Here is a 25,210-nt window from a genome sequence, read left to right as displayed (position 1 = left end):
CCGCTTTGGAGGACCTCTCTAGCCTCCCAAATGATGATTTTTTAAATAAAAGAGTGATATATTCCATTCAAAACAAATCATACAACAGGTGGGAGAGAAAGTACTCTATCCCTAGCCTCAACAATGTGGCAAAAAAGCCATGGTGGTGGACTAAAATGCCACGACATCCCAAAAGGGGTCAAATGAAAAAACAAGGAGTAGTCCCATGTCCTCATGAAGGATATAAGTCTCCCACGAGCTGCCAAAGAGGTTCCTGTACACCGCTCACACTGACTCCTGAGAGTGAAGATAATCTCCACTCAAATGGAAGCGAGAGTGTCAGCATCTGTGCATAAATGGCCCCCAAGGACAAAGAACATCGCGAACACCATATCCACCATAGGGTAATGCTGGAAATGACCTCCTAGGCTGACCCTGCAGCTGAAGTAGGCAGGGAATCCTGAGCTAGGGTACAGGTACCAAAAGCAAATTCTGTGGCTCCATGATGCTGGCCTCTATGGGACCCCGTCTCTGGCGACGCTGCATGAAGAAACCATGGTCTCCTGGCTCTGACTCAAAGAGAGTAAAGGCTCCAGATCCTCTCCCCCAAAGGGCAGCGCCCCATGTCATGAGAAAAGACTCGGATGTAACATATGAGAACAACCTGAAGATACCTGTCCAGACCAATCTAGAGCTGGGGCAGCTCCATAAACAATGCTTGCTAGATTCCTCTACAAGCTGACAACGCATACACAAGGAGGATCTACCCATCTGCTGAAGCCAAGTACCCACAGGTATGCCTCTATGTATAGTGAGCCAAAGAAAGCAGGAGACTTTCCTAGCTCTACTGATGCCCCAAAAGTGAGTCCAGTAGCTCAGCAAGAGCTCTGCAGTAAGTTCCTGTGCACGCCAATGCTGGGAGGCAGATGGTAGGTGATGAGAGTCTCTCTGCTGAAGCCTGTAACCTGCCCTCATCGAGTACTGGAAAAAGGAAAGAGGACGATCGCCTGCCACCGGAGCAGGCCATGCCCACTCACCTGGGTCCTAGTCAAGCTCCGCAAGAGGTCGACCCTAAAAAATCCAAAGTCTCCATCTAATATCCTCTGCAATGGTCAACCTAGAAGGATCTGTGGCCCATTCCTTACCCAAGCAACCAATGACCCTGACTCTTTGCCAAAAGAGCTCCTGCCGATCCAAGGGCTGAGTGGGATACAATTTGTGAGAGGAGTCCGCCTAAAAATAGATAAACGGTGCCCGAACTCCGATGCATAGCCCAGCCTCACTAAAACAACCTGACCAAGTAGAGATGGGGTGAACATAGGCAGGATCTGTGAGTATATCCCTCCACTGCTGAGGAATAGCTCTCATGATCAGTAATCTGGTAGCAGCAATCTGTCGAAGTGGCCCGTGTCTATCTCTGATCACCTCCTCTGACATCTCCACACCTCCCCTGAACCAATCTCCAACTGTCACAACCCCCTGAGCATGCCAACTGGCCAAGGGAGTCCTAAGTTCTGTACCAAGGGAAGATCCCTGATACCGAACCAGGGGGTTATGGTAAAGTGGCTATCGGGCAATTTCCTCTCTGGAGGAGGGAACTGTTCTGATGAGGTGCTGGTGAAAAAGATCCCAGATCTGAATAAGCCTTTTTACCAGAGGTGAGGAAGGCTGAGAATGCTGGTCTGCCAGGAAGATCCAACTGACTCTACTTGCCCACTAGCTTGCTGCTCTAGGGGTGCATTGATGAATTCCATGCAATAGGAACTGCTTCCACGGCTGATCTCCTGGAGTCAAACCTCTAACAAGAAGTTTGACTAAAAGGGCTCTGCTCTGCATCTCCGGGTAAAGTGATAGTATCCCATGAAACTCTGGCTCTAGTGTCCTCAGAACCATCACCACCACTGCACAGAAAGTTCCGAAGCAATCTCCTCACCTGGCGAATCGAGTCAGCATGAAAGCACCAACATGACGCGACATACCACATAGTCGCAAGTAGAACCTGGTTGAGTACCAGCGCTCTTCCGGCCAAAGAAAGTCTAGCCGTACTCCAGTACGCTAACTTCCTCCAAATACTCTCAAGAACTGGGGCAAACTATTGCGTCAGGGACACCTCAATGCCAACTTGGAAGCCTAGATATCTCGGGGAGGTGCCTCTAGGTATCCACACAAAGCCTCTGTCTCCTCCCCATGCTGGGGTATCCTGCTGTTGAGCTCCAGTCCGGATGCCTTTTGATTTGTTCCAATTGACAAGTCCCCTTGAGGCTAGGCAGAACTTGTCAATTGAGTCCGCAGCAATAGCAAGACTATATGCATCTCCTCTGACTGTCAGTGCCGTGTCGTCAGCAAACTCAGTGTCCAGAAGCTCCTACTCCTACCGGATAGGCAGATGAAGGCCCAAAGTGCCATGACTGGTAGCCTGCATAAAGTATCTCATAGCCTCTGCTACGAAAAGGAAAAGGTAAGGGGCAAGCGGACATTCCTGTCGTACTGATCTGGATAGCTGAAAAGCCGGTCCTCTGCCTCCACAGACCACCATCCTGCTAGAAGAGTGAGAGTAAAGTGAGGAGACCCAAGAAATCAATCTATCACTGAAGCCTAGCCTCCTCATAGTGCCCTCCAAGAAACCCCAGTCCACCCTGTCATAAGCCTTCTCAAAATCGAGAAGAAGAACTGCAATCTCCTGCTGACTCTCCTACGCCCAGTGAGTGGCCACCCAAAAGGTGAAGATGTTATCCAAGATACTCCAATCTTGGACAAATCCTGTCTGAGTAGCTCTGCTGATATCTGGCAGCATAGGCTTTAAGCGAAGAGCCAAAGTCTTTGCTAGGATCTTATAGACTGTCCCTAGAAGTGTAATGGGTCTCCAATTGCGTAGGATTGTCTTGTCTCCCCCTTTCGGGATGAGACAAATCAAACCTGTGCATAATGTCTCGCCCAAAGATCCTGTATCGAGAGCCTTTGAAAAGGCAGAGAGTAGATGAGGCCGAATCGTATCCCAAAGAGCTCTGAAAAGAAGTGGCGACAAACCATCCTCCCCCGGGCATCTATCTCTAGGCAGCTCATGTAGCGCGTCCGTGATCTCTAGGAGTGATAGTGGGCTATCCAAAACATGACTCATCCTGTCTGAGACCATCTGGGGGACATGGCTCCAAATCTCCTCTCTGGCTCTGATCATCTCCTCGATGACTGGATCGGCAGTGTAAAGAGTGGAGTAGAAATCGAAAGTGATCTCAATAAGATGGTGAGGGTCCGCCGTCTGAAGATACCCGGCCTCCTCCACAAGTCTACGAAGGCTGTCCGAAGAGTATCTCTGACCCACTGCCCTGAAAAACTCTCTAGAGTATCTATGCCCCTTCTGGATCCAGAACGTCTGCTGGGAGTAAAACTTGAACTGGGCCCTCCTACCCTGAATCTCCTCTAGTCTCTCCTGAGCCTCCGAAAGCTGCCCTCTGCTGATGAAAAGAGAATGAGGAAAACTCTGAATCAATCTCTGAAGTCTGGATACCTCCGCTCTTGCGTTCCGATCTCTAATTCTGAGCTTTTCCTTCTCCTCTTTTGCCCTCAACTGGCAGGCCATGCTGACTCTAGCCAAAGCCCTCTCTACCCACATCAACCAGCCCTAATCCACAGGAGTGTCCTCTGACATCCAAGCCCCTCTCAACCGTTCCACGAACTGTGCGTCCTGAAAAACAAAGTCCGGAACTCTCACAGAGCCAGTGCTCTCCAAACGAGAGGTAGGGAGAATCTGCAATAGGACTGGAGCATGGTCAGATAAAACATAACCCGGGCGGATCCCAATCTGTCCTCCTCTGGCCTGGCCCCATTGGCCAACATAAAACCTGTCAAGTCTGACCAAAGAAAGAGAGCCATGGCAAACCCCGGACCAAGAGAACTGAAGACTGTCAGCCAAGTGACGAAAGTTCTCCAATCGAGCTGCATCGCGAAGTCCAGCGTGCAAAACAAAACTATCCCACTCCACTCTCTCCCTGTCAGAAAGGCCACCCTCTATCTGGCCCGACTTGTCTTGAGAGAATTCAACCATGTTGAAATCTCCTCCAACAATCCAGGTGTCGGCCTGAGGAAGGGACTCTCTAAGCTGTCTCCAAAAAGCACGTCTGTGGGTTGGATCCGTGGGGGCATACACATTGAGAACACCAACTACTATGCTCTCAATCTGAAGAATAACGTAACATGCCCTGCTTTCCACTAGTGTACCCTCTTGGGTGATCTTTGAGGCCCACCTGGCTGAAACTGAAATTCAAACTCCTCCCCTCGTGCCATCCGTTGGGCTCCAATATGTCCGGCTCTGTCCTCTGAGTAAGGATCTGCATCTGTCAATCCTGTCCTGGGAGAGCTTATGCTCCTGGATAAGCACAATGTCTGGAGGGGACCCTGAGGAAATAAACCAAAGGGAGTCCCTAAGCAACTGCAATCTAGGAACACCCGATCTACGACCATCTGCATCTGAGGTAAATCTGCGGCCGTTCAGTCCTCTCACATTCCATGAAATGATGGACAACCTAGACATCGGATGGAAGTGAGGGGGTGCCAGTGGCACCGACACAAATCTCTCTCTCTGATGGCGCAATCCAAAGTCGCGGTCTCTAATCAAACTCCAAATCTGCCCCAACTCATGTAAAATGGCTCCATCCAAGGGAATAGTACTCTGGCGCAAACTGAGGAGCTGAAAGTCAAACCAACCAGCACTCCTAGGCACATCAAAATCTCCCTGAACCTCAAAGAACAGAAACAGAAAGGCCCTGCCACTGAAACCAGGTTGGAGAGTCCTAGGGCATGAATGAATCTACGAGCCGACAATACAGTGAACCGGTGAGAACTGAGTCATGCTCATGAGCTGTCTAGCAATCTCGCTGTCAAGTAACTCAGCTGACCAGCTTTCGCTCCCCCGAGATCTGAAGTTGCCTGTGGAGAAACGAAGAATGTGCCCCTCTCTAGAAAGAGTAACATATCCCAAGTACTCCCCTACCTCCTCTGACCATCGGCAAAACACCGGGAGAACTTCCAATCGGGTGAGGGAGTCTGTGGTAACCCCTCGAGCCAAGAAGGTCCAAAACTCAATGGGCAAATCTCTATCAACCATCCTGGGGTCAGGTCTAAGAGCCAGAAGAGATGAAAAGGGCTGAGCCGTCCTAACTCTGCTCCTGGAATAGGTGAGAGGAAGAGGAAGAATTTGCGATGAGGTGCCTCTCAGCGTGGGTGACTGATAATCTCGCTCGATCTCATCTGCTAGGATCTCCCAATCCTCACGCCTGTCTGGATACTGAGCGAAATCTGTGACTGCGCTCACAAAAGATCTGGATATGAAAAGCTGCGAGGACGAGGTTGTACTGGGAGGGGTGTCTAAAAGGACGCTCCGCATAGCAACAAAGGAAGGTCCTGTGCGACGGGGAAGAGAAAGAGGTCTCGAGGGACCTCGTACAAGTACATGAGATCCTAAAAAGGGCTCTGACTCTGACCTATGTCGTAAAATACCACACTCTCAATCGATTGCAGGGAAGAGGCATCCATCATAGTAACAACAGCCTGAGTAGTCTCCTGCTGGATAACTGTCTCATGAACAAATAACTGAACCTCCGGGGTAGTAGTGTCAAGAGTCATCAAATCTTGAGCTACAGTCTCCTGAACAGTGTCATGACCTGCCTGTGGATGGCCCTCCGCATCTCCCCTTTCCGGGGTCTCCTACACAAGTGTCTCAGCTCCCTGGGCTACCATCTCCTGCACAGTGTCATGACCTGCCTACTTATGGTCCTCTACATCTCCCCTTTCCGGGGTCTCCTGCACATGTGTCTCAACTCTCTGCCATCTCTGAGCTCTCCCTCTGTCTCCGTCTCCTCCGAGCTCTCCGTGAAAGCTGTACCACTGGGGGCACCTCCAAGTCCTCTGAGTCCACTAGAGACTCTCCCGGAGGAGTCTCCTCTCGCTCTGTAGAATGAGTCGAAGCAGGCTCAGGGACCCCTGAAGGCTGAACTGTAGGCTCTGGGTAACCCGTAGGATGAGATCTGGAGTCCCTGAACGAGGCCGACGACTGGGGCAATCCCTAATCAAGTGACCTCTCTTCCGACAGAAAAGACACTGATCAGGAAGACCCTCATACAAAACCCTCTGCTGAATCTGGACCCCATCTCCCGTGGAGTACGAAATCAAAGTAGGCAAAGGTCGAGGAGGGGGGAACTCTGAAGTGAGTCTGACCCTCGTAACACCTGTACTAGCAAGTGACTGAGCATAGGAAAGTCTAGCACCTGATGGGATGACTGTACCTGCCACACTAGCCATATGCTCCATGGCTCTGTGACAAGAGCTGACCTCATCAGGAAGTCCAGGGAAAAGCATCCAAAAAGAGACCTAATGCGGTCCCAGGGAAGTAGTACTGAAGTGCTTCCGCCAAGGCCACAAATGAATGACTCTGCTCTGAAACTGAATCGAAGAGCTCATAAGTACTCTTTGAGCCTGCTCTGTAGACTGAAGGCCAAAAGAAAAGTACCCTCTGCCAAAACCGTTAACTGAGACACCCAATGAGGCCATGTTGGTGTATACCCAATCACGTAACTGTTGGCCTCTACCGGGTAGAAAGCCAATGATATGCGTCAAACGAAAACCCTCCTCTGCTGCCTCAATCATCTGCACAATGTTAGGAGGAAATGAAACTGTGACTTCAATCTCCTCAAGTTCAGCGACGGGAGTGGCATTAGTGCCCTCCATTGTCTCAGCTTGCGCTGTCCTGAGGGGAGGAGCTACCTCTACAGGAAATACCCACCAAGAACTCGCAACCAACCACTAGTCTATCCCCAAGAACTTGGTTGAATGCCCCAAACTTCAGCCTACATGGGATAGCAAAATGAGGATCAAACCCAAGCCTGAAAACAGTCCGTTCAATGCTGAAGCAGAAACTCCGCCAATGCCCTGGAACCACGACCAGCAACAACCCCGGAGAGGGCCCTGATGTAGCCCAGCCTGAAGTGCAAAAGGAAAGGGGGCGGACAGCAGCAATAGCCTGAATGGCGGCGACGGGCTAGCGGCTTGGCTGGCGACCTAAAGGCGGTGGCCTGGCTGGCGGCCTGGAGGGGGTGACCTGAAGGGCAAGGGGGGCGCGGCCAGACAGGCTGGCTGATGGCGACGGGGTGGTGGCGGGGTAGCTGCAGACGGGAGCTCCTCCCCTTACATTCAGCCTGTGGATGCTCAATCAGCCCCTGTCAGATCTCCTGCCTCTCCTCTTATGACTGCCATCCTGACAGCTTGGGGGAGCTTCAGGAACACTCTTCGAAGGATTCCACCTTCTACCGTCGAAGAGATTGATAGGCAGCCGATCATTTGGAATGATAGTATTCTTGACGAGCATGCCAGACCACTGGGCACTTCCCATTACATGCAGTGGTCTCAATGGAAGAGAGACCCCGCCTACACAGTAGGCACTTGGAAATATTTTATCAGGCTACCTGAGCATCAGAGATTGCAGTCCCTGAGTCACCTCAAAGGGGTAGCACGCAGGATTCAGTAGATAGATGCAGCCATCCCAGTGGAATGGGCAGTTGAGTTGCCTATTACTTCCACCACTTGGATGGGGGCTTTTTCGAGGACATCAATTCCTTTACAGGTGATCGCTCTCCGAGGTCTCGGGGAAGACGCACTGGTCTTTGATGTTGGGGATGGAGGTTTACTTTCTACATCCAAGGATGGCATTCTTCTTGAGGTTGCCTTTCAGCCTGTCAGGATTGCTGGTTTTGTGGACCATGGAGCGGGCTTGCAGTGGTACTTAGACCCCGACCCTCTGCTTTTGGCCTTGGGATCCTGGAGGTTGTGGTTATATGGAGGTGCACCTATCAGGTGCTTGCAGTGGGACCCAGGAGAGTGGGAGTGGATAGATCATGGGCACCGAGAGAGGGGGACTCCCTTCTTTCGTTTCACAGTTGGTAATGCCAAGAGGTTTCAGCTGAACAGTAGGGGTGATAGAGCCCTGCTCTCTGCAGGATGTGCCACTTACTCCCTTCAGAGCTTCTCATGTTTCAGTGGACACCTCTTGGGAGATTTTGGCTAGCGTTTCCTCTTGGCACATTTGGAGAGCCAGATGTACTGAGGCCTTGGATGGCACCCAGATACACCCATCATAGGTGTTCACGGGTATTTGGACTGACACGGTTCATACTTTGATAGCCATATGGGCTAGCATGCAGGGCCCCTCACGGGCAGCCTCTTCTAGAAGGACTATATTTCTTCGAGTTTGGAGGGGTTCTCCCTTTTTCTCGAAGGTTTCTACCGGATTGAGATGGCACTATCAGCCTCAATCCTTTCTTTTTGGCTCTTGAGCTTTTCGTACATGCATGATGTATCCCGTATGGAGCTTGCTCTAACGGTTTTTCTTTAATACTTAATAGAAGTCTCTTTTTGCAAAAGAAAAGTCTGGGTCAATGACATTACGGCCCCCTTCACATGTAGGGAGAATCATGGTCTTCCAGGCCACCCTTGCTGCAACATCTGCTGTGCCATCAAGTCCACTCCATAAAAAATTCCTGACTGGTCTAATGAGCTGAGTGATGCAATCCCTAGACCGGCACCAACAAGAACACACAAACTAGGAGGTGGCCAAGAGAACCTGGTTCACTACCACAACTCTAGATGCAAGGTCGAGTTTGGCAGAGCTCCAGAAAAGGAGATTTTTCCTTATACTTTCTAGTACTGGGGCAAACTGCTGTGCTGGAGAGATGTCCAATCCTACCTGGCATCCCAAATACCTGATAGGAACACCCCTCTGAATCTAGGAAAAGCCAATGTCAACTCCCCAGCCTGGAGTGTCCTCATCACTGATCCAAAAGCCAAAGGATTTATGCCAGTTAATGTGTGCCCCTGCAGCTGAGCAAAAAATATCCAAGGCTGTCCGGAAAGAATCAAGTGACTGCGAAGAGGCCTCAATAAAAATAGCAGTGTCATCAGCCAACTCACAGTCAAGAAGCTCCTGCTCCTGTCTCAAGGGCAATCTCAGCCCAAAAAGCTCAGCCTGAGATCCAAGGAAGATACTCATAGCTTCTGCCACAAAAGGAAAGGAAAGAGGAAGGGGGCTAAAGGGCATCCCTGACGAACTGATCTGGAAATCTGAAATCTATCACCCCTTACCCCTCCAATCAAAACTTGGCTGTGGGCTGATCTGTAAAGGGAGGCCACCCCTCTGATCCAAGCATCTGAAAATCCAAACCGAAGAGTCCCTCAAGAAAACCCCAATCTCTACTCTGTCATAAGCTTTCTCGAAGTCCACAGGAGTAGAACTGCTAGCCTCTGCCCACTCTGCATAGCCCACTCTGTGGCTTCCCAAAAGGAGAAGATATTATCAAAAATTCTCGTGCCATGCACAAAGCCTGTCTGAGTATTATGGATGAGGTCTGGAAGAAGGGGCTGTAATCGGATGCTGATCGCCTTGGCAAGGATTTTGTAAAGAGTGTCCAAAAGAGTGATGGGTCTCCAATGGGATACAAAATTCCTATTGCCACCTTTCGGGATAAGGGCAATGAGTCCCTCGGTCAGTGAGTAAGGCTTCTCACCCGAGTCCCAAATGCCCTGCAGGGCTGAAGTAATATGATCACCTATCAAAGGCTATAAAAAAAGGAGTAAGACCATCAGAACCAGGGCATTTGCCCTCATGAAGGGCAGAGAGAGCAGTCTTGAATTCTGTGTTGGTAAAGCGTGCATCAAGTGAGCATAACATACTTCATCTCTAGCCACCTCTGCCAAACTCCATCTCTAGCCACCTCTCTGGCCTGTGAGTTCAGATCTGCGGAAAGTAGGGAGGTATAGAAAGCTGTCGCTAAGTGCATAACGGTTTCCGGATGGGACTGCAAAACACCGTCAGAGTCAATAAGCTGCCTGACACTCTCTCTACTATGTCTGGGACCAAGTGTGGAGAAAAAGTGTTTATTGACTCTCCCTCCCATCTGTATCCAAAAGGACTCCCGTGCATGGAAGGCATACTCTGCTCTTTGATCAAGCAAGGTCTGCAAGTGAGCCCTTGCTGCAGCAAGGCACTCCTATATCCAAGCAACTGATGGTCGTTTCTACTCCTCCCTCTGTAGGGCTGCCAACTGCCAGCGGATACCGATCTCTCGCCTGAGTACCTCACCTCGCCGAGCACTAGCAACGGAGTGAAGGACCTCACCTCGCCTGAGTACCTCACCTTGCAGGCCACATGTGAAGGACCGGCCACCCCCCCCTGCCGGGTGTGATTTTTTGGTGAGCTTTTTGTCATGAGCTTTTTTTCAATTTTCATGAATATTGTGAGCTTTTCATTCACCTGAGAGAGAGAGAGGGGGGGGGGGGTCATGGAGTGGGGTGGGTGGAAAGTTTGGGTTGTGGTTGCAATTAAGAGGAGAGAGGGGGGGGAGGGGAGATAAAGGGAAAGGGGAGGGATGGGCGCATGGGTAAAGTGGCATGGAGAAGGGAGGGGAGGGGAGTTGGAACATATATTCGTTATCATAGTTAGAGGGGGAACTTATAAGGTATGCAAAGAGGAGTGCAAGGAGGAGAGAGAGGATGAGGAATGTGAAAGTTATGTTCATCTACTAAATGTGGCAACTTTTCACCGACCAGCCGAGCAGTGGTCGCACAGCAAAAACAAGGCCTTTTTTTGAGTGCCTGCGAAGAACTTCCGCCTTCAAAACGGGCCCCGAAATGGCCTCGAGAGAGCATATACTGCCCTCTCGCCACACCGCAAAGGGCGTCTCAATCTGAGACAGTGCACTCTTGCACTTCTGGCTGTGCTACTTGCAGAGATTTGCTCCCAAACTCGAAATAGGAAAGCAACACTGGTCCTCTTACCAGGACACCGCGAACTTGGTTTGCTTTCTTGAGCTCCTTACCATGAACAAGGCTCTGATACCATGTGAAGATAGTGGGAGAGAGGGAAGGAGTCTCACTTGCGGCTTTCTCACATACACAATGGGGGAATACACACACAGGTGGAGGCTGAAAACAGTTTTCCTCTTCTTAGTTGTGAAAGCCAAAAGAACTCTAGTACAAAGAGAATAGAAGAACCCTATATGTGGGTCTCAAACCAAACTCAACTAACTAAGGTGGCATATTAACGGAGCCACGAACTAGAGTAGATAAGGATAGCTGTCATCTAGCTATTATTCGTGGGCGATGTACCAACCGCATTTGCAGCTAACAAGTCGGTGACATAAATACACAACGGTCACCCTGGCATATCACGAGTGGAGCTCGATATCTCAACAATAGGAACCCATTCAACAATCAAGGTGTGTTGGCCGATTCAAACAGAAAAAATAAAAACTCCGTTTGCTTTCCTGAAACCCAGAAGACCCCTATAAGAGAATAGGGGTACTCCAAATGAAGGAGTGGGTGAAGGAAGAAGGGAGAGAGAAGAAGAAGCCAAGGGGAGTCAGCGGTAGCAAGGAGGAGGAGGGGAGAGGAGGGGAGGATAGAGGAGAGGAGGAGTGGAGGAGAGGGGGAGAAGAGGAGTAGAGGAGAGGGGAAGGAGAGAGTGGGAGAGGAGATGGGAGGAGAAGCAAGGAGTAGGGGGGGAGAGGAGGGGATAGGCTGTAGCGGGGGGGGAAGCAGCAGCAGGCGCGGGGGGGCTGCAGCGCAGGGGGGGAGGCTGCAGCAGGTAGGAGGGAGGGGCAACGCGCAGGGGAGAAGGCAACGCGGGGGAAGGGGGCAGTGCAGGGGAGAGGGCAGCGCAGGTAGGAGGGGGCAGCGAGGAGGGAAGGGAGGGGGCGGCGAGGAGGGAGCAAGAGGAGCAGCAGGGAGCGGGGAGAGAAGCAACATGAGGAGTGGGGAGAGGAGCAGTAGCAGGGAGGAGGAGCAACAGGAGGGAAGGGAGGGGGCAGCGAGGAGGGGAGCAGGAGGAGCAGCAGGAGGAGCGGGGAGAGGAGAGCAGCAGTCGAGCAGGGAGAGGAGGTTTCTACCGGATTGAGATGGCACTATCAGCCTCAATCCTTTCTTTTTGGCTCTTGAGCTTTTCGTGCATTGCATGATGTATCCCGTATGGAGCTTGCTCCAACGGTTTTTCTTTAATACTTAATAGAATTCTCTTTTTGCAAAAAAAAAAAAAAAGAGAAAGGAAGAGGCAAGGGGAGGGGGAGGGCGGGTGGTAAGGGTGACCATAGCAGGAGGGGCGGGAGGTGGAGGGGGGGAGTGAGGGAAGCTCAGAGGGGAGGGGGGGGAGGGGGAGGAGGCAAGGTTAGATCCCCCTGCTATCTAGGTGAAACAGAACTTTGAGCCTCCTCCTTTGCTACCATGGTGAGGTGCTCTATTGGAGCATCGATCATCAAAACATCAAGAATTTGCTACTGGCGTGCGTATGGCTATGGGCACTAGGCCTTCACTCTACTGGGATCCATTGGAGGAGCCTAGGCCCCAGTGCGTTGGATTGGATCACCTGGAGGGGGTCCCTTGGTTATTCCTCAGCGGATGCCTCTCGCTCTCTCCCTGTGTCGAGCTGGTTGCTTACGGTGCTTTCGGGCCCACTTGTTGGGCTTTTACTTAACCACCTTGGTCCCATCTCCCTCTAAATGTGTCACCCATGGGGTCTTGGACTCATGCTACTACTATGGCTTGATGAGCTACAGTGTCTTGGTCTTCTGGGGCTCCTGCTGTGCTCCTGACTCCATCCGACCTGCAGGAGGGGGAGCGGAGCCCGGTCTTATCCACTAGGGTAGTCTTGAGATAAATTGCCCATCTGCTCTGCATCATAGACACTGCCTTGGTAGCCAAGAAATCTCTAGTTTCTGTCGAAGCATACCTCCCTCGAGGGTCTCGAGGATGATCACCTTAGGGAGGGACTCTAGACTCTCAACCACCAATCTGATCCTGAGGACCCTTATTTATGAGGGTAAGAATCGAAAACCCTTTTACACTATTTTCTTCACCTCTCATGTAGTCTAATGGAAACACCCTAACCCCGTCATCTGCCACCACCAAACCTGACAACTCCGGGGGAATACTCTAGCACTCCGCTAAACACTCATCCGATGGAAGAGATAATGGCCCTATATTCCTTTGGGAGTCCCGTGAAGCAGAGTGTCGCACGGAAACGGAGAACATGGTTTGTCATGTCTGTGTCCTCCACTGTAAGGACCGTGTACCAAGGGAAGAGGAAGACCAAGTGAGGGCTAAGGAAAATGAGACTCTGCTCCACGAGTGTTGAGGTGGTGTCGGGGGAGCGCAACTGGATCATGAAAACCCCTCTCTTTATATAGTAACCTCCTGAATGTGGTCACCCTCTAGTGCAAGGCTTGCTTGGATCCAATCCCTCACCTGTCGCCTCATGGGTGTGAGTCCCACTATCCTACCCACAACCACCAATCTATCTTATTGTAGTGACTCGATTTATTTCTTCACTTGCTGCTTGTCTTCTGGAGAGAGGCCGGACCTTAACAATTTGGGGAGTCAAGGATGCTGCTATTTGAGCTCCTCTGGCTAGACCAAGGGTCACCGTCATGATGCAATCCACAGAAAAGAACAAGATCCACATTGCCAAGTGGAAGGAAAAAGTGGTGGGAAAAAGAAAAAAGGGGAAAGGGAAGGGAAGAAGCCCTCCCAAAAAACTGGTTGGAAGGACCAGCCTACCAAAAGCGTCTTTGAGAACACCTGAAAGGGAGCCTTTCCAGAGAACCTTTATTGACTCAACACATGATTTATTGCATTCATTTTTGCAAAACATCCCCAAGGCAAACTATCCAAATACAACATGCTTAGAAAACAAATGGATCATCATCTCCATCGTCCTCTAGATGGAGAGAGAAAGGAGTGAGAGCATGAACTTGTATCGGAGGGTCGTCATCCTCATCGTCACTAGTGGCAGCTGAAACCAACTGGCATGACCCTTACTTTGTTGTTTAGCAAGCTTCCGGTAGCATTTGTCCTCCGTGTGACCAAGCTTGTTACAAAAGGTGCACTTAAGAGGCTTGAATGACTTTGTCTTTCCATGTGCTGGTGGAGCTTGGGTTTTTGTTTGCTGGTGGAGGTAAGAGCCTCTATAGTATCTGATGAAGAGATCGTAGATTCTTTGTTCCAACGATCTATTTCGAGAAGAAGAGTCACCATATCATCAAAGGTAGTCGTGGCAAGCCTAAGTACTTCAAGAGTGTGCTCAAAATGAGTGACTCCTTCCATACTCTTCATGAGGACAGCCATTTGTCCTCGTCGTCCGGGGAACACTTCAGGCTGCTAGAAAGTTATTGAACAAGAGATTGCACTTTGGCTAAATGTGCACTCAAGCTATCACTATCCTCCGTTTTCAACTTATAAAACTGCAACTTCAAGAAAACCTTGGAAGTTTGTGATTTTGTTACCAAAAATATTCTTGAGACGCGCCCATATCACCTTGGCTGTTGATTTGAAGTAGATGTGATGAATCAAAGTGTCATCGAGGCAATGTCCGATAATAGAAATAGCTTTTGATTTGTGTTGCTTCCATATCTTGAGTTGCCGTCGTGGAAGCGTCATCCTCAATAACATTCCATACATTTTCTTTCATGAGGAGCAACTGCACCTTGGTTTTCCAAGTATGAAATCCTTCCCCCGTGAACTTCTCCAAGAGCATGAGGTTGACGAGAGAGAACTCATTGTGGAAAATGCCAACTGCAGTCTCAGTTATACGAGGAATGTACAGGGCTGTTTCAGCACTTTAGGAGCAGGAAAGCATGATGGGCAGACGAGCAATGGGGAAGACGATCACTGCGGGCAGTTTGCTGCTGTACATGGGGGCCAGAAAACGGGCAGCTGAACAGGATTGGCGGGCTGTAAAGGGCACAGAATGGCAGAGAATGGTGGGCTGTATAACAGGCAAAGATGGCGGGCAGATTAGCAGAGAATGGTGGGCTAGAATGGAAGCGGATGGAATGGGAGAGAAGGGGCCCAAGAAAGCGAGCAGAGGCCGGCAGAGATGGCGCTGAATGGTGACCAAATGGGTGGCCCGAACAGTTGAAGTAGCAGTCCACGCAGCAACTATAGTTGACAGCTCCAAAGTGTCTTCAATGGCACCTCCAATATCGATGTAGATCAGCTCATGGAGAGGCTAAGGGTGAGGGAAGGGAGCTCTATCTTGGAGGAGAGGGTAGCTTTCATTTGTGGGCCTCCCTCATCCTCTAGATTGAGCATGGAGAGTAGGGAAAGGGCTAGATACATAGCTCTAATACCACATGAAGGAACATAGTGGTAGGGAGAGAAGCAAGCTAACACTAGGAACAGAAAGGAAAGATAGCAAACATAATAAAATGGGAACGCCTTGCTCCCTTGGCCATCGCCATCACCCAGCCCCGTGGCAGCGCCTTGCTCCCTTGGCTGCGCCCAGCTCCCTTGGCAGCGCCCTGCTGCCTTGGCTGCACAGGCTCCCTTGGTTGTGCCCTGCTCAGGTCGCCCCCCCTTCAGCCTGTCTGGCCGCACATCGCACCCCCCCCTTCAGCCTGCTATCTGGCCGCGCCCTCGCCAAACCTGAGGAGATTGAAGTCACAGTTTCTTTTCCTCCCGACATTGTGCAGATGATTGAGGTAGCAGAGGAGGGTTTTCATTTGACGCACATCATTGGCTTTGTACCCGGTAGAGGCCAACAGTTACACCAGCATGGCCTCATTGGGTGTCTCAGTTACGGTTTTCCGATTGCTTGGCAGAGGGTACTTTTCTTTTGGCCTTCAGTCTACAGAGCAGGCTCAAAGAGTACTTATGAGATCACCGATTTAGTTTCAGAGTAGAGTCATCCATTTGTGGCCTTGGCGGAAGCAGTTCAGTTCTACTTCCCCGGGACCGTGCCAGGTCTCTTTTTGGATGCTTTTCCCTCGACTTCCTAATGAGGTTAGCTCTTGTCGCAGAGCGGTGGAGCATATGGCTAGTGTGGCAGGTACAGTCATCCCATCAGGTGCTAGACTTTCCTATGCTCAGTCACTTGCTGGTACAGGTGTTACGAGGGTCAGACTCACTTCAGAGTTCCCCCCTCCTCGACCTTTGCCTACTTTGATTTCGTACTCCACGGGAGATGGGGTCCAGATGTAGCAGAGGGTTTTGTATCAGGGTCAGCAGTAGGTCAGTGGGCAGATAGAGTCAGTTGGATCTTCCTGATGGACCAGCATTCTCAGCCTTCCTCACCACTTGTGAAAAGGCTTATTCAGATATGGGATCATTTTCGACAGCACCTCATCAGAGAAGTTCCCTCCTCCAGAGAGGAAATTGCCAGATAGCCACTTTACCATAACCCCCTGGTTGGGTAACAAGGATCTTCCCCTGGTACAAGACTTAGGACTCCCTTGGCCAGATGGCATGATCAGGGGGTTGTGACAGTCAGAGATTGGTTCAGAGGAGGTGTGGAGATGTCAGAGGAGGTGATCAGAGATAGACATGGGCCACTTGGACAGATTGCTGCCACCAGATTACTGATCATAAGAGCTATTCCTCAGGAGTGGAGGGATATACTTGCAGATCCAGCCTATGTTCATCCCATCTCTACTTGGTCAGGTTGTTTTAGTGAGGTTGGGCTATGCATTGGAGTTCGTTTAGGACCGGCACCATTTATTTATTATGAGACGGACTCCTCTCACAGATTGTATCCCACTCAACTCCTGGATCGACAGGAGCTCCTTTGGCAGAGAGTCGGGGTCATTGGTTGCCTGGGTAAGGAATGGGCCACAGATCCTTCCAGGTTGACCATTGCAGAGGATACTAGATGGAGACTTTGGATTTTTCAGGGTCGACCTCTTGCGGAGCTTGACTAGGACCCAGGTGAGTGGGCATGGCCTGCTCCAGTGGTAGGCGTTAGTCCTCTTTCATTTTTCCAGTACTCGACGAGTGCAAGTTAGAGGCTTCAGCAGAGAGACTCTCATCACCTAACTTCCCAGCATTGGCACGCACAAGGATTTACTGCAGAGCTACTGGACCCACTTTTGGGGCATCAGTAGAGCCACGAAAGTCTTCTACTTTCTTTGGCTCACTATACATAGGGGCATACCTGTGGGTACTTGGCTTCAGCAGATGGGTAGACCCTCCTTGTGTATGCGTTGTCAGCTTGCAGAGGAATCTAGCAAGCATTGTTTATGGAGTTGCACCAGCTCTAGAGTGGTATGGACAGGTATCTTCAGGTTGTTCTCATATGTTACATCTGAGTCCTTTCTAATGACTTGGGGCGCTGCCCTTTGGGGGAGAGGATCTGGAGCCTTTACTCTCTTTGAGTCAGAGCCAGGAGACCACGGTTTCTTCATGCAGCGTCACCAAAAACGGGGTCCCACAGAGGCCAACATCATGCAGCCGCAGGATTTACTTTTGGTACCGGTACCAGCAGCTCAGGATTCCATGCCTACTTCAGCTGCAGGGTCAGCCTGGGAGGTGATTTCCAGCATTACCCTATGGCAGATATGGTGTTCGCGATGTTCTTTTGTCCTTGGGGGCCATTTATGCATGGAGGTTGACACTCTCGCTTCCATTTGGGCGGAGATTATCTTCACTCTCAGGAGTCAGTGGGAGCGGTGTACAAGCACCTCTTTGGCAGCTCGTGGGAGACTTATATCCTTCATGAGGGCATGGGACTGCTCATTATTTTTTCATTTGACCCCTTTTGGGATGTCGTGGCATTTTAGACCACCTCCATGGCTTTTTTGCCACATTGTTGAGGCTAGGGATAGAGTACTTTCTCTCCCACCTGTTGTATTATTTGTTTTGAATGGAATATATCACTCTTTTATTTAAATACTCACATGTAGACCAAAGTAGCTTGTACTTGAATGAGTTGAGTGATTTGACAAGTGACAAGTACAAATAAATTTGTTTTAATGACAGGGGACCGAAGAAAACTACTTTCTTAGTTTCTCATTCTATGCATGGTGTGCTTTTGACTTGAACAATTTTGGGGACTTTTCAATCTTAATAGAATTGTTTTTCATGAAAAAAAAAAATTATGTGCAAAATGCATTGAAATGTAAAGATGATTCTTTACCCTCCAAACACCTCGTATCTTACCGATAACATACCTTTTGTTATCAGCCAGCATATCATCTGTCCCTGCCCCTCTTTTCTTTGTTCCACAAACACTATTTGGAACCTGAACTTCTTCATCCTTTACTGTAAATACACTCTCAAAGTCCTAATTTCATATAAACATGCACAGAATAACAGAAAATAAGTTTGTATTGATAATATCAGCATCAGAAAGAAGAATTAATATTTCGTACTAACGTCATGGCGATCCAGTTGAGGCAAAAAGAAGTCATCTTTCAAACCCAGGTTTCTTTGCAGTTCTAGAACTCTTGAGTGCATGTCCCGAATCTTCTCTACAGTGGAGTCTTTAATGTCTTGGAAGTTTGCAAACTTTTTATTGAAATCCTCTCGGATTATCTGCAATTTTCTGAATAGAAGAAACCTCTGCAGAAGCAGTGTGAAAGCATACATGTCAGAAATTGATGCGAAACATTTTTCTCTGGAACATATGCAGCATTTCTTGCAATAGCTATTCACAGCTACAACTCACATTTATGACTTCTATTTTTCTGCAAAATCAGCCTTTGTTATCTACAACTAGAGGTTACAGTATTTTTATTCTGCAAGCCACCCTTTTGAATTCTCCAGAACTTTTGTGATTTTATAAAGTCTGAGACCTTGTGATACCCAAAAAATTAGACATGAAATCTAGGACATATGCCTACACAACACACAAAAGAAACTAAAAATGGCTACATTGGAGAAAGATATGCACAAACTATGATGAGATATTCGCAAGGAATAGTCCAAGATAGGCATGTTCTCAAGTTATACATGGTGTACTTGGTAGTGCATAAGGATTAAGGAGCAAATGGAGAAAGGTTGTGAACACAAGTGAAGAAGAGCATCCAAGTACTACACACCAAAATAGACTAAGTCCTAGTCTATTGTACACCACCATATCATTTTATGTGTCTACAAATCCCCATCAATGATATGGCTGAAGTACTTTGAAATGATCTCAGAAGAACCTGTTGTACCTAAAGTACCATGGTTGCACAAATTCATCCATGCGTGGATATAGCAACCTATGGGAGTACAAAAGAAACAATGTCATTTTACAACCCCCCTTGACACTGTTTTAATGTCTCTGATCCCCAAGCCATATCCACGACGTGTGAAAAGAGGTGCTGACAGACTTTTGGTGAAGATATCTGCCACATTGTCCTCAGTGGAGCAATAGATAAGGTCAATGAGCCCATCTGAAATACAATCCTGTATGTAGTGATGATGATTTTCAATTCATGTGAGCATGAAATGCACGATTGTTGCCAATGGCAATGCAACTCTGGCTGTCGTAAAGGAGAGAGGCATCCTATGCATGATGCAAGTCGTCATGCAAAAGATTCCTTAACCACATGCATTCCATAGTGGTTGCATTTGCTGATTTATACTCTATTTCACTAGAGGAAAGAGAGAATCCATCTTGCTTCTTATGAGCCAAGAGATACAAGCTAAACCCAATAAGAAGCAATAGTTGAAAGTGGATCTAGCAATTTGGTATCATGTGAGTACTTGTCCATTGCTTTCATTTTCTTTCCATTTCATCTCCATTATGCTTATTATCTTTCCTTTCCATTCCTAGTGTTAGCTTGCTTCTCTCCCTACCACTATGATCTTTCAGTAATGGCCTCTCCCCAAAATGCCTTTGACACTTTCTTGCATTTCAGAATGCATCTTGTCATTTCCACAAGTGTCCTATTCTTTTTCTCTTAGATAGGATTGTGCTACAGTGTGTATGGCATGGTCTTGTGATGCTTGATCCCATTTTCCTTCAAATACCCTTCAAAGGCATTTGATGTGTACTCTCCCCCATTGTCTTAACAAAATATTTGTATCCTAGAATTGGTTTGGTTCTCAGCCAAGCCTTTGAACTCTTTGAACCAATAAAACACTTCAGATTTAGTCTTCATGAGGAAGAGCCATGTGAATCTAGAATAGTCATCAATGAAGTTGACAATATACAATGAGGATGCAGAGGCAGTTGGGAAAGATAAGGAAGGGGTCGAAGCCATGTATGATGGAGAAGTAGTAGTAGGAAAGGACATAGATAATGGAAATGGCAGCGTAGAGGGTAGGGATAAGACTGGAGAAAAATGAGAACCCACGGGTGTCATGGATGCAGAAACTAAACTTGAAGGACCGTGGTTATGCATAACAGAGGGAATAGTAGCTTGACCACTGGATGTCAAGTCCGGTGCTGAAGTAGGCACTACTCCCGTTGAAGTGGGTTCCTCTTGCTACTCAACACCAGCAGTGTCCCACCCTGATTGCCATAAACCATTTGAGGGGGGGTTCCTATCCTTTCAGAGGTGTTATTGGGCCAGAGGCCACTGATATGAGAAGCATGGGTGTCGTAAGCTCTAATGCAATGGATCAGGCTGAGTGCACCGTGTTGTGATGTGCGAGTGTCGTGAGTTGTAATGCAGCAAATTGCACCGTTATGCAAGGTGATGGTCACATCGGAATGAGAGTCCACAACATGAACACAAGGAGAGACAAGTCATCATGCACCGGAGAGTCCTGAACAATCCCCATACACTAAGGAAACACAAAGGATGAGAGAATGACCAGGTTGGCCAAAGTACACATCACTCGAACAACAGCCACAAGTCACAGACCCAAGCTTGGAGAGCATTCTCTTGGGTACATGGAGGATTTTCCTTATGGAGGTGTCCCATAGTGTATTTGCATTGGGACCCTAAGAAGGGGGAGTTTGGATAGAGGAGGGAACCATGAGAAGATCCTCCCTTTAATGCTAGGAGTTTCAGCTTAGTATTAGGAGCTAGAAGCCCATTAGAGCTCCTTATTGGGAAAGTGTTCAGATTTCAGAGTCTTGCATAATCCCCCACGTTCCCTATGTCTTCACCATCTACTTTTGCAACGGTAGTGCTTGTAGCATATGCAGTACCATCTATCTCCTCATGGCTACATCAGTAGTAACTTCACCAATATGGTCTCCCGCATGGGGTGTAGTCTCATTAGCCGCTCCACCATATGTCTCCACGATACCTACATTGAGTACTGCTCCGTCGGGAGGCCCTTCAGCTCTTCCCCCCACTTCAGCTTCTGGTAGGGGTATCGTGGTTCTCAGTCCTGGAGAAAAAGCCAGACTTCTTGAGTTACTCAACAAGGTCCATGTGAAGACTCAGAAGTTCAAATATTACCTATATGAGGATGCGGAAGCTCATGTGAGGAAATTTCTCATGGCATGCAAACAACCTGAAAGAAACCTCGACCAAGCAAACGACCATCTCTGAGGTGCCCTGCGAGGTCTCCAGGTAGAGCGGCGAGCATCCGGTCCCTAGCCTATAACCTGGAAGTGTGGGACCCATGGATGCGAGCAAAGAGCGATGTCAAGCTCTCCTGCTCTATATCTTTTTTGAGCTGCTGCAGCTCGTCTTTTGAGAATGTCATGGTTTTCGCAACCGGTGGAAGTGGGCGAGGATTGGTTGAAGGCAGAGCCATCATCAATTGGGGTGGAAAGGCCGACTCGAACACTGTTGAGCTCCGTCCGACTAAAAGCCACTTAGGAAGAGGGTGAAGGCAAAGGAAAGTCTGAGAGAGAGACTAGAAGAGGGTGAGGGTGAGGGCAGAGGGAGAGGCTAGAAGAGGCTAGGAATGGGGGGAGGTATAGGCTGAAAAGGAAAGGGCGGGGGAGATGAAAGGACAGGGGCTGAAGGAGGAGGGGAGGGGAGAGGCAGAGAGCCTGAAGGGGTGGGAGAGGAGGTGAGGAAGGCGGGGGGAGGGGGACGGGGGAAGGGGCTGAGGGGGCGGGGGGGGTAGAGGGTGGGGGAGAGGGGGCTGAGAGGCGGGTATAGAGGGTGGGGGAGGGGGGCTGAGATGCAGGGGTAGGGTCGGGGGAGAGGGAGCTGAGGAGCAAGGGAAGGGGGTAGGGGTAGAGGGCTGAGAGGACGGGGGGAGGGAGGCAAGGAGGGGCTGAGGGAGGAGGGAGAGGAGAGGCAGGGAGGGGGCTGAAGGGAGGGAGGAGAGAGGGGCAGGGAGGGAGGTAAGAAGTGGGGCAGCAAGGGATTCGGGGAGCAGCACGAGATCACCCCCTCATCGTCACTATTGAAGCTGCCCGTGCCAAAATCATCAAAAAAAGAAGGGTCGCAATATTTACGACTACTCAAAAGGACAAACGGCATAAAATTTGAAGTTCAGTCATAAAATAAAAATGTAGATCTCATTGAGAGCTACATTTTTCCTTTTTACATCTTGTCAATCCGACGTCTTTACGAAAAGATATAGGTATTTGAAGATCTGCCTCTGGCCAAACTGTCCTAATTTCTCATTTTCAAATTTCTTTCCAATTACTCGGAAATTTTTTGGGGATTTTGGGATTTTTGGCCTGATCTGCACTTGGGGTTACAATTCTGCACATTTCAACCAGTTTTTGGTCTAACCCTAATTTTTGACAAAAACCCTAATTTCTAGAATTTAGGCTTTTCTGACTTTTGCAGTCCTTTGGAATAATTGAAGCCTCTGACATGTAAATTTTTTGGGGATTTCTCAAAATTCATGTAATTTCATTACTATTTTGTACATTCGTTTGGGCATTTTGCCTCCTTTGGGCATAATTGCTCAAATTTGAGGCTCTACTCCGATCTTGGTGACTCACATCGTGACATTTTGAGAGTCACCATATGATTGCTCCGTGTAGCTACTCCCATAGCCAACATCGACATATCGTTCGGGGCATTCTCGCCATGATCTTCATCGACATACTTCATCGACTAGGATGTGCACATTAGTGCAGGCAACCACTTGGAGATATTTTACGGGTTCCCTGTCTTTGCTATACATAAAACGAATGACATATTTCCTATTTTTTATATGTTTAAGTCAAGGGTACTTTGGCCTGGGTAGTCTCCCAAAATGAATGCAATTATGGTTTTCTTGAGTCAATAAAGGTTCTTTGACTTAGATAGTCCTCCTGAAATGATGTATTCATTGTTTATTTTCTTGTGTGTGGCTCCATGTCCCCTCATTAGTCCCTTGAGCCAAGGGGGTATGTATTGCGGGAACCTACTTTGTATTAGTCTTAGATGGGTCTATCTATCAAGCCTGGCATTCGAGTTTCAGGATGTTGGTGCTCTGGTTTCCTAGACCTCTAAGTTGGTCATACACCCATGCTAAGACCTAAGCTTCTGAGTCATGTTTGGGACATAAAGCCATGAGAGTGCTCAGTACGACCTCTAAACCATGCTCAGACTTTAGCATTTGAGATTGCATGGGAGCCATGTCTAGTTCTGACATTGCACAGTCCGATGACCATCATAGATCTTGTTCTGGGTTCCATTCCAGTAGTCCCTCACCTTTCCTCCATGGGGGGGGTGTGCAGAAATGGAGTCAAGTTGAGTCAGTTTTGATGTGTTCTAGTGAGTCCTAGTGTAAGTTTTATAGTACTAGGTGTCTAGAAGTGTCATGCTTCATATTGGGACTTATCCCATATACATTTGGTACTTAGTGTGTGTGTGCCTATCCTATAAAGGCATTGTACTTGTCACTTGTCAAATCACTCAACTCATTTAATTTTTTTTCAAAGAAAGGAACCTTATATTAATGCTTGAAAGATTTCATACAAGACAACAGCCTCGAAGGTGCTGAGTATGAAAAAACCGGAAAAGGCCTGAAAGAAAAACTGGCCTGTTCCAGAGAAGCCCAGCTCACTGCTTAGGGGATCTCTGGAACTGGGGCTAACAGCCAAGTGGGGGGACTATACAGCCAGCGAATCCCTCACAGAGTGAAGATGTAGAAAACACCTACAGGCCAATCCTTGCAGAAACGAGCACGCCTCTCAATAGTCACCTTGAAGCCTGGAGTCCCACGCTCCCAGGTGGACCCTAGAGTGTAAATGATATCCTGCTAGATGGCAACCAAGGTAGTCGAGGGTGGAACCGGGTGCTCTCCCATCACAAGACTACAGCGAGCCACCCAAATGATCCAAGCCGTGATGCTGGCTACCACCTCCCAAACACTGTCTTCCCTAGGAGAAGGAGGAGCTAGGGCGTCAGGGGGGGCTGCCTCGTGGAGTGCAATCCTCTGAATGCTCTGACTCTGTATCCAGTAGCCTGGGGAGATCTCATGAATCTGAAACGCATGTCCTCCCTCTGTCAACCAAGCCACCATCCCCCAGGTAAAGTCTCTGTGAAGACTCTGCATACATGTCATGAGCCTGAGGGCTCTCATCCAGATCCTCGTTGTGCTACGACAGCTCCATAGGCAGTGTGGGATAGTCTCCAGGACACCATCTGAGCAGCAATGGCACTGCCCCTCCACCCGCATCTGCTCCACCAACCATGGCCCGATGGCCAAGCCTCCGTGAGCTGCCAACCAGAAGAAGCATGAAATCTTCCTTGGCTGCAAGCTGGACCACAACTGCATCCAAAACCTGGAGCGAACATCCCGGTGGGTCACCCAGTGTCTCTCCCTCGAGGGAGTCCATCTCGACGAGTCCATCTAAAGTCTCCTAGGAAAAGAAAGGCACCTCATCTATTGTCTTAGCTAGGCTGCCCCTGGAGGGCCAGAACTACTCCCCGGGTCCCACTGGACCTCCCTCAGGGGTTGACCCTCCCATAGCCACAGGCGCCATCTAGAGGCGTCCTGCTCTAAGATACTGGGAGGATCAATGTGCCACTCCTTCCCCAAGCATCCTACCACTCTGATCATCTGCCAGTGTATCCCATCAAGACTCCCATCCATCTTAGGGTCACTCCTAGTGAGGGGCTGAAGTAGGCATCCAGGTCCTACACAGAAGAAGTCGGGGTGTGTATTGCCGTGCTGCATCAAAATCCTCAAGGGAACACCAGTACGGGAAAACTGCCCCAACCATTTGCTGTCTATCCAAATGTGAAGTCCTTCCCACCAGGACTCAGGAATGGCTAAGTTGATCTCGCCCATCCACTTCCCTGCCGCTCTTAGATGTGCTACGGCACCAAGTCTCGCCTCTGCCTCCATAGGTAGTCTGCTCCAGCGACCAAAAGTCCTTGCTGGACCACTGTCCCAGTGTGCCCAACCAATGTGAGTCCACTCACGTCCCTCTTGATCTCTGACCTCTGGGTGCCACATAAGGGGCTGATGCTCGAACTCCTCTCTGCATCTAAGCGGAGCACGGATGAGACCCCCTGTGACTCTCTGCCAAACTCTGTGAAGACTCCTCATCAGGGGGGAGCCCTTCCCCGTAAGGGAGGCCTCTGAGAAGATCCATCTATGTGAAGGCTGCCACTGTCCCTCAGTGCGTGGGGTG

The 25,210-nt window shown here is 49.2% G+C and overlaps 1 protein-coding gene across 1 annotated transcript in view; it reads right to left on the bottom strand.

Annotated features, from left to right (window-relative positions):
- Positions 1-25,210, bottom strand: part of LOC147881451 (uncharacterized) — a 576,232-nt gene that overhangs the window by 187,937 nt on the left and 363,085 nt on the right. Inside the window, exon 19 of the mRNA XM_087402392.1 lies at positions 18,160-18,345. Coding sequence (XP_087258518.1) covers positions 18,160-18,345 — 186 coding nt within the window. The remainder of the gene's footprint in view (positions 1-18,159; positions 18,346-25,210) is intronic.

This window comes from Dipteris shenzhenensis, chromosome 31 (assembly GCF_047967505.1).
Source record: "Dipteris shenzhenensis isolate YYH24624 ecotype China chromosome 31, Dip_SZ_1.0, whole genome shotgun sequence".
Classification (NCBI taxonomy): Eukaryota; Viridiplantae; Streptophyta; class Polypodiopsida; order Gleicheniales; family Dipteridaceae; genus Dipteris; species Dipteris shenzhenensis.
This window is presented reverse-complemented; position numbering and strand designations above follow the sequence as displayed.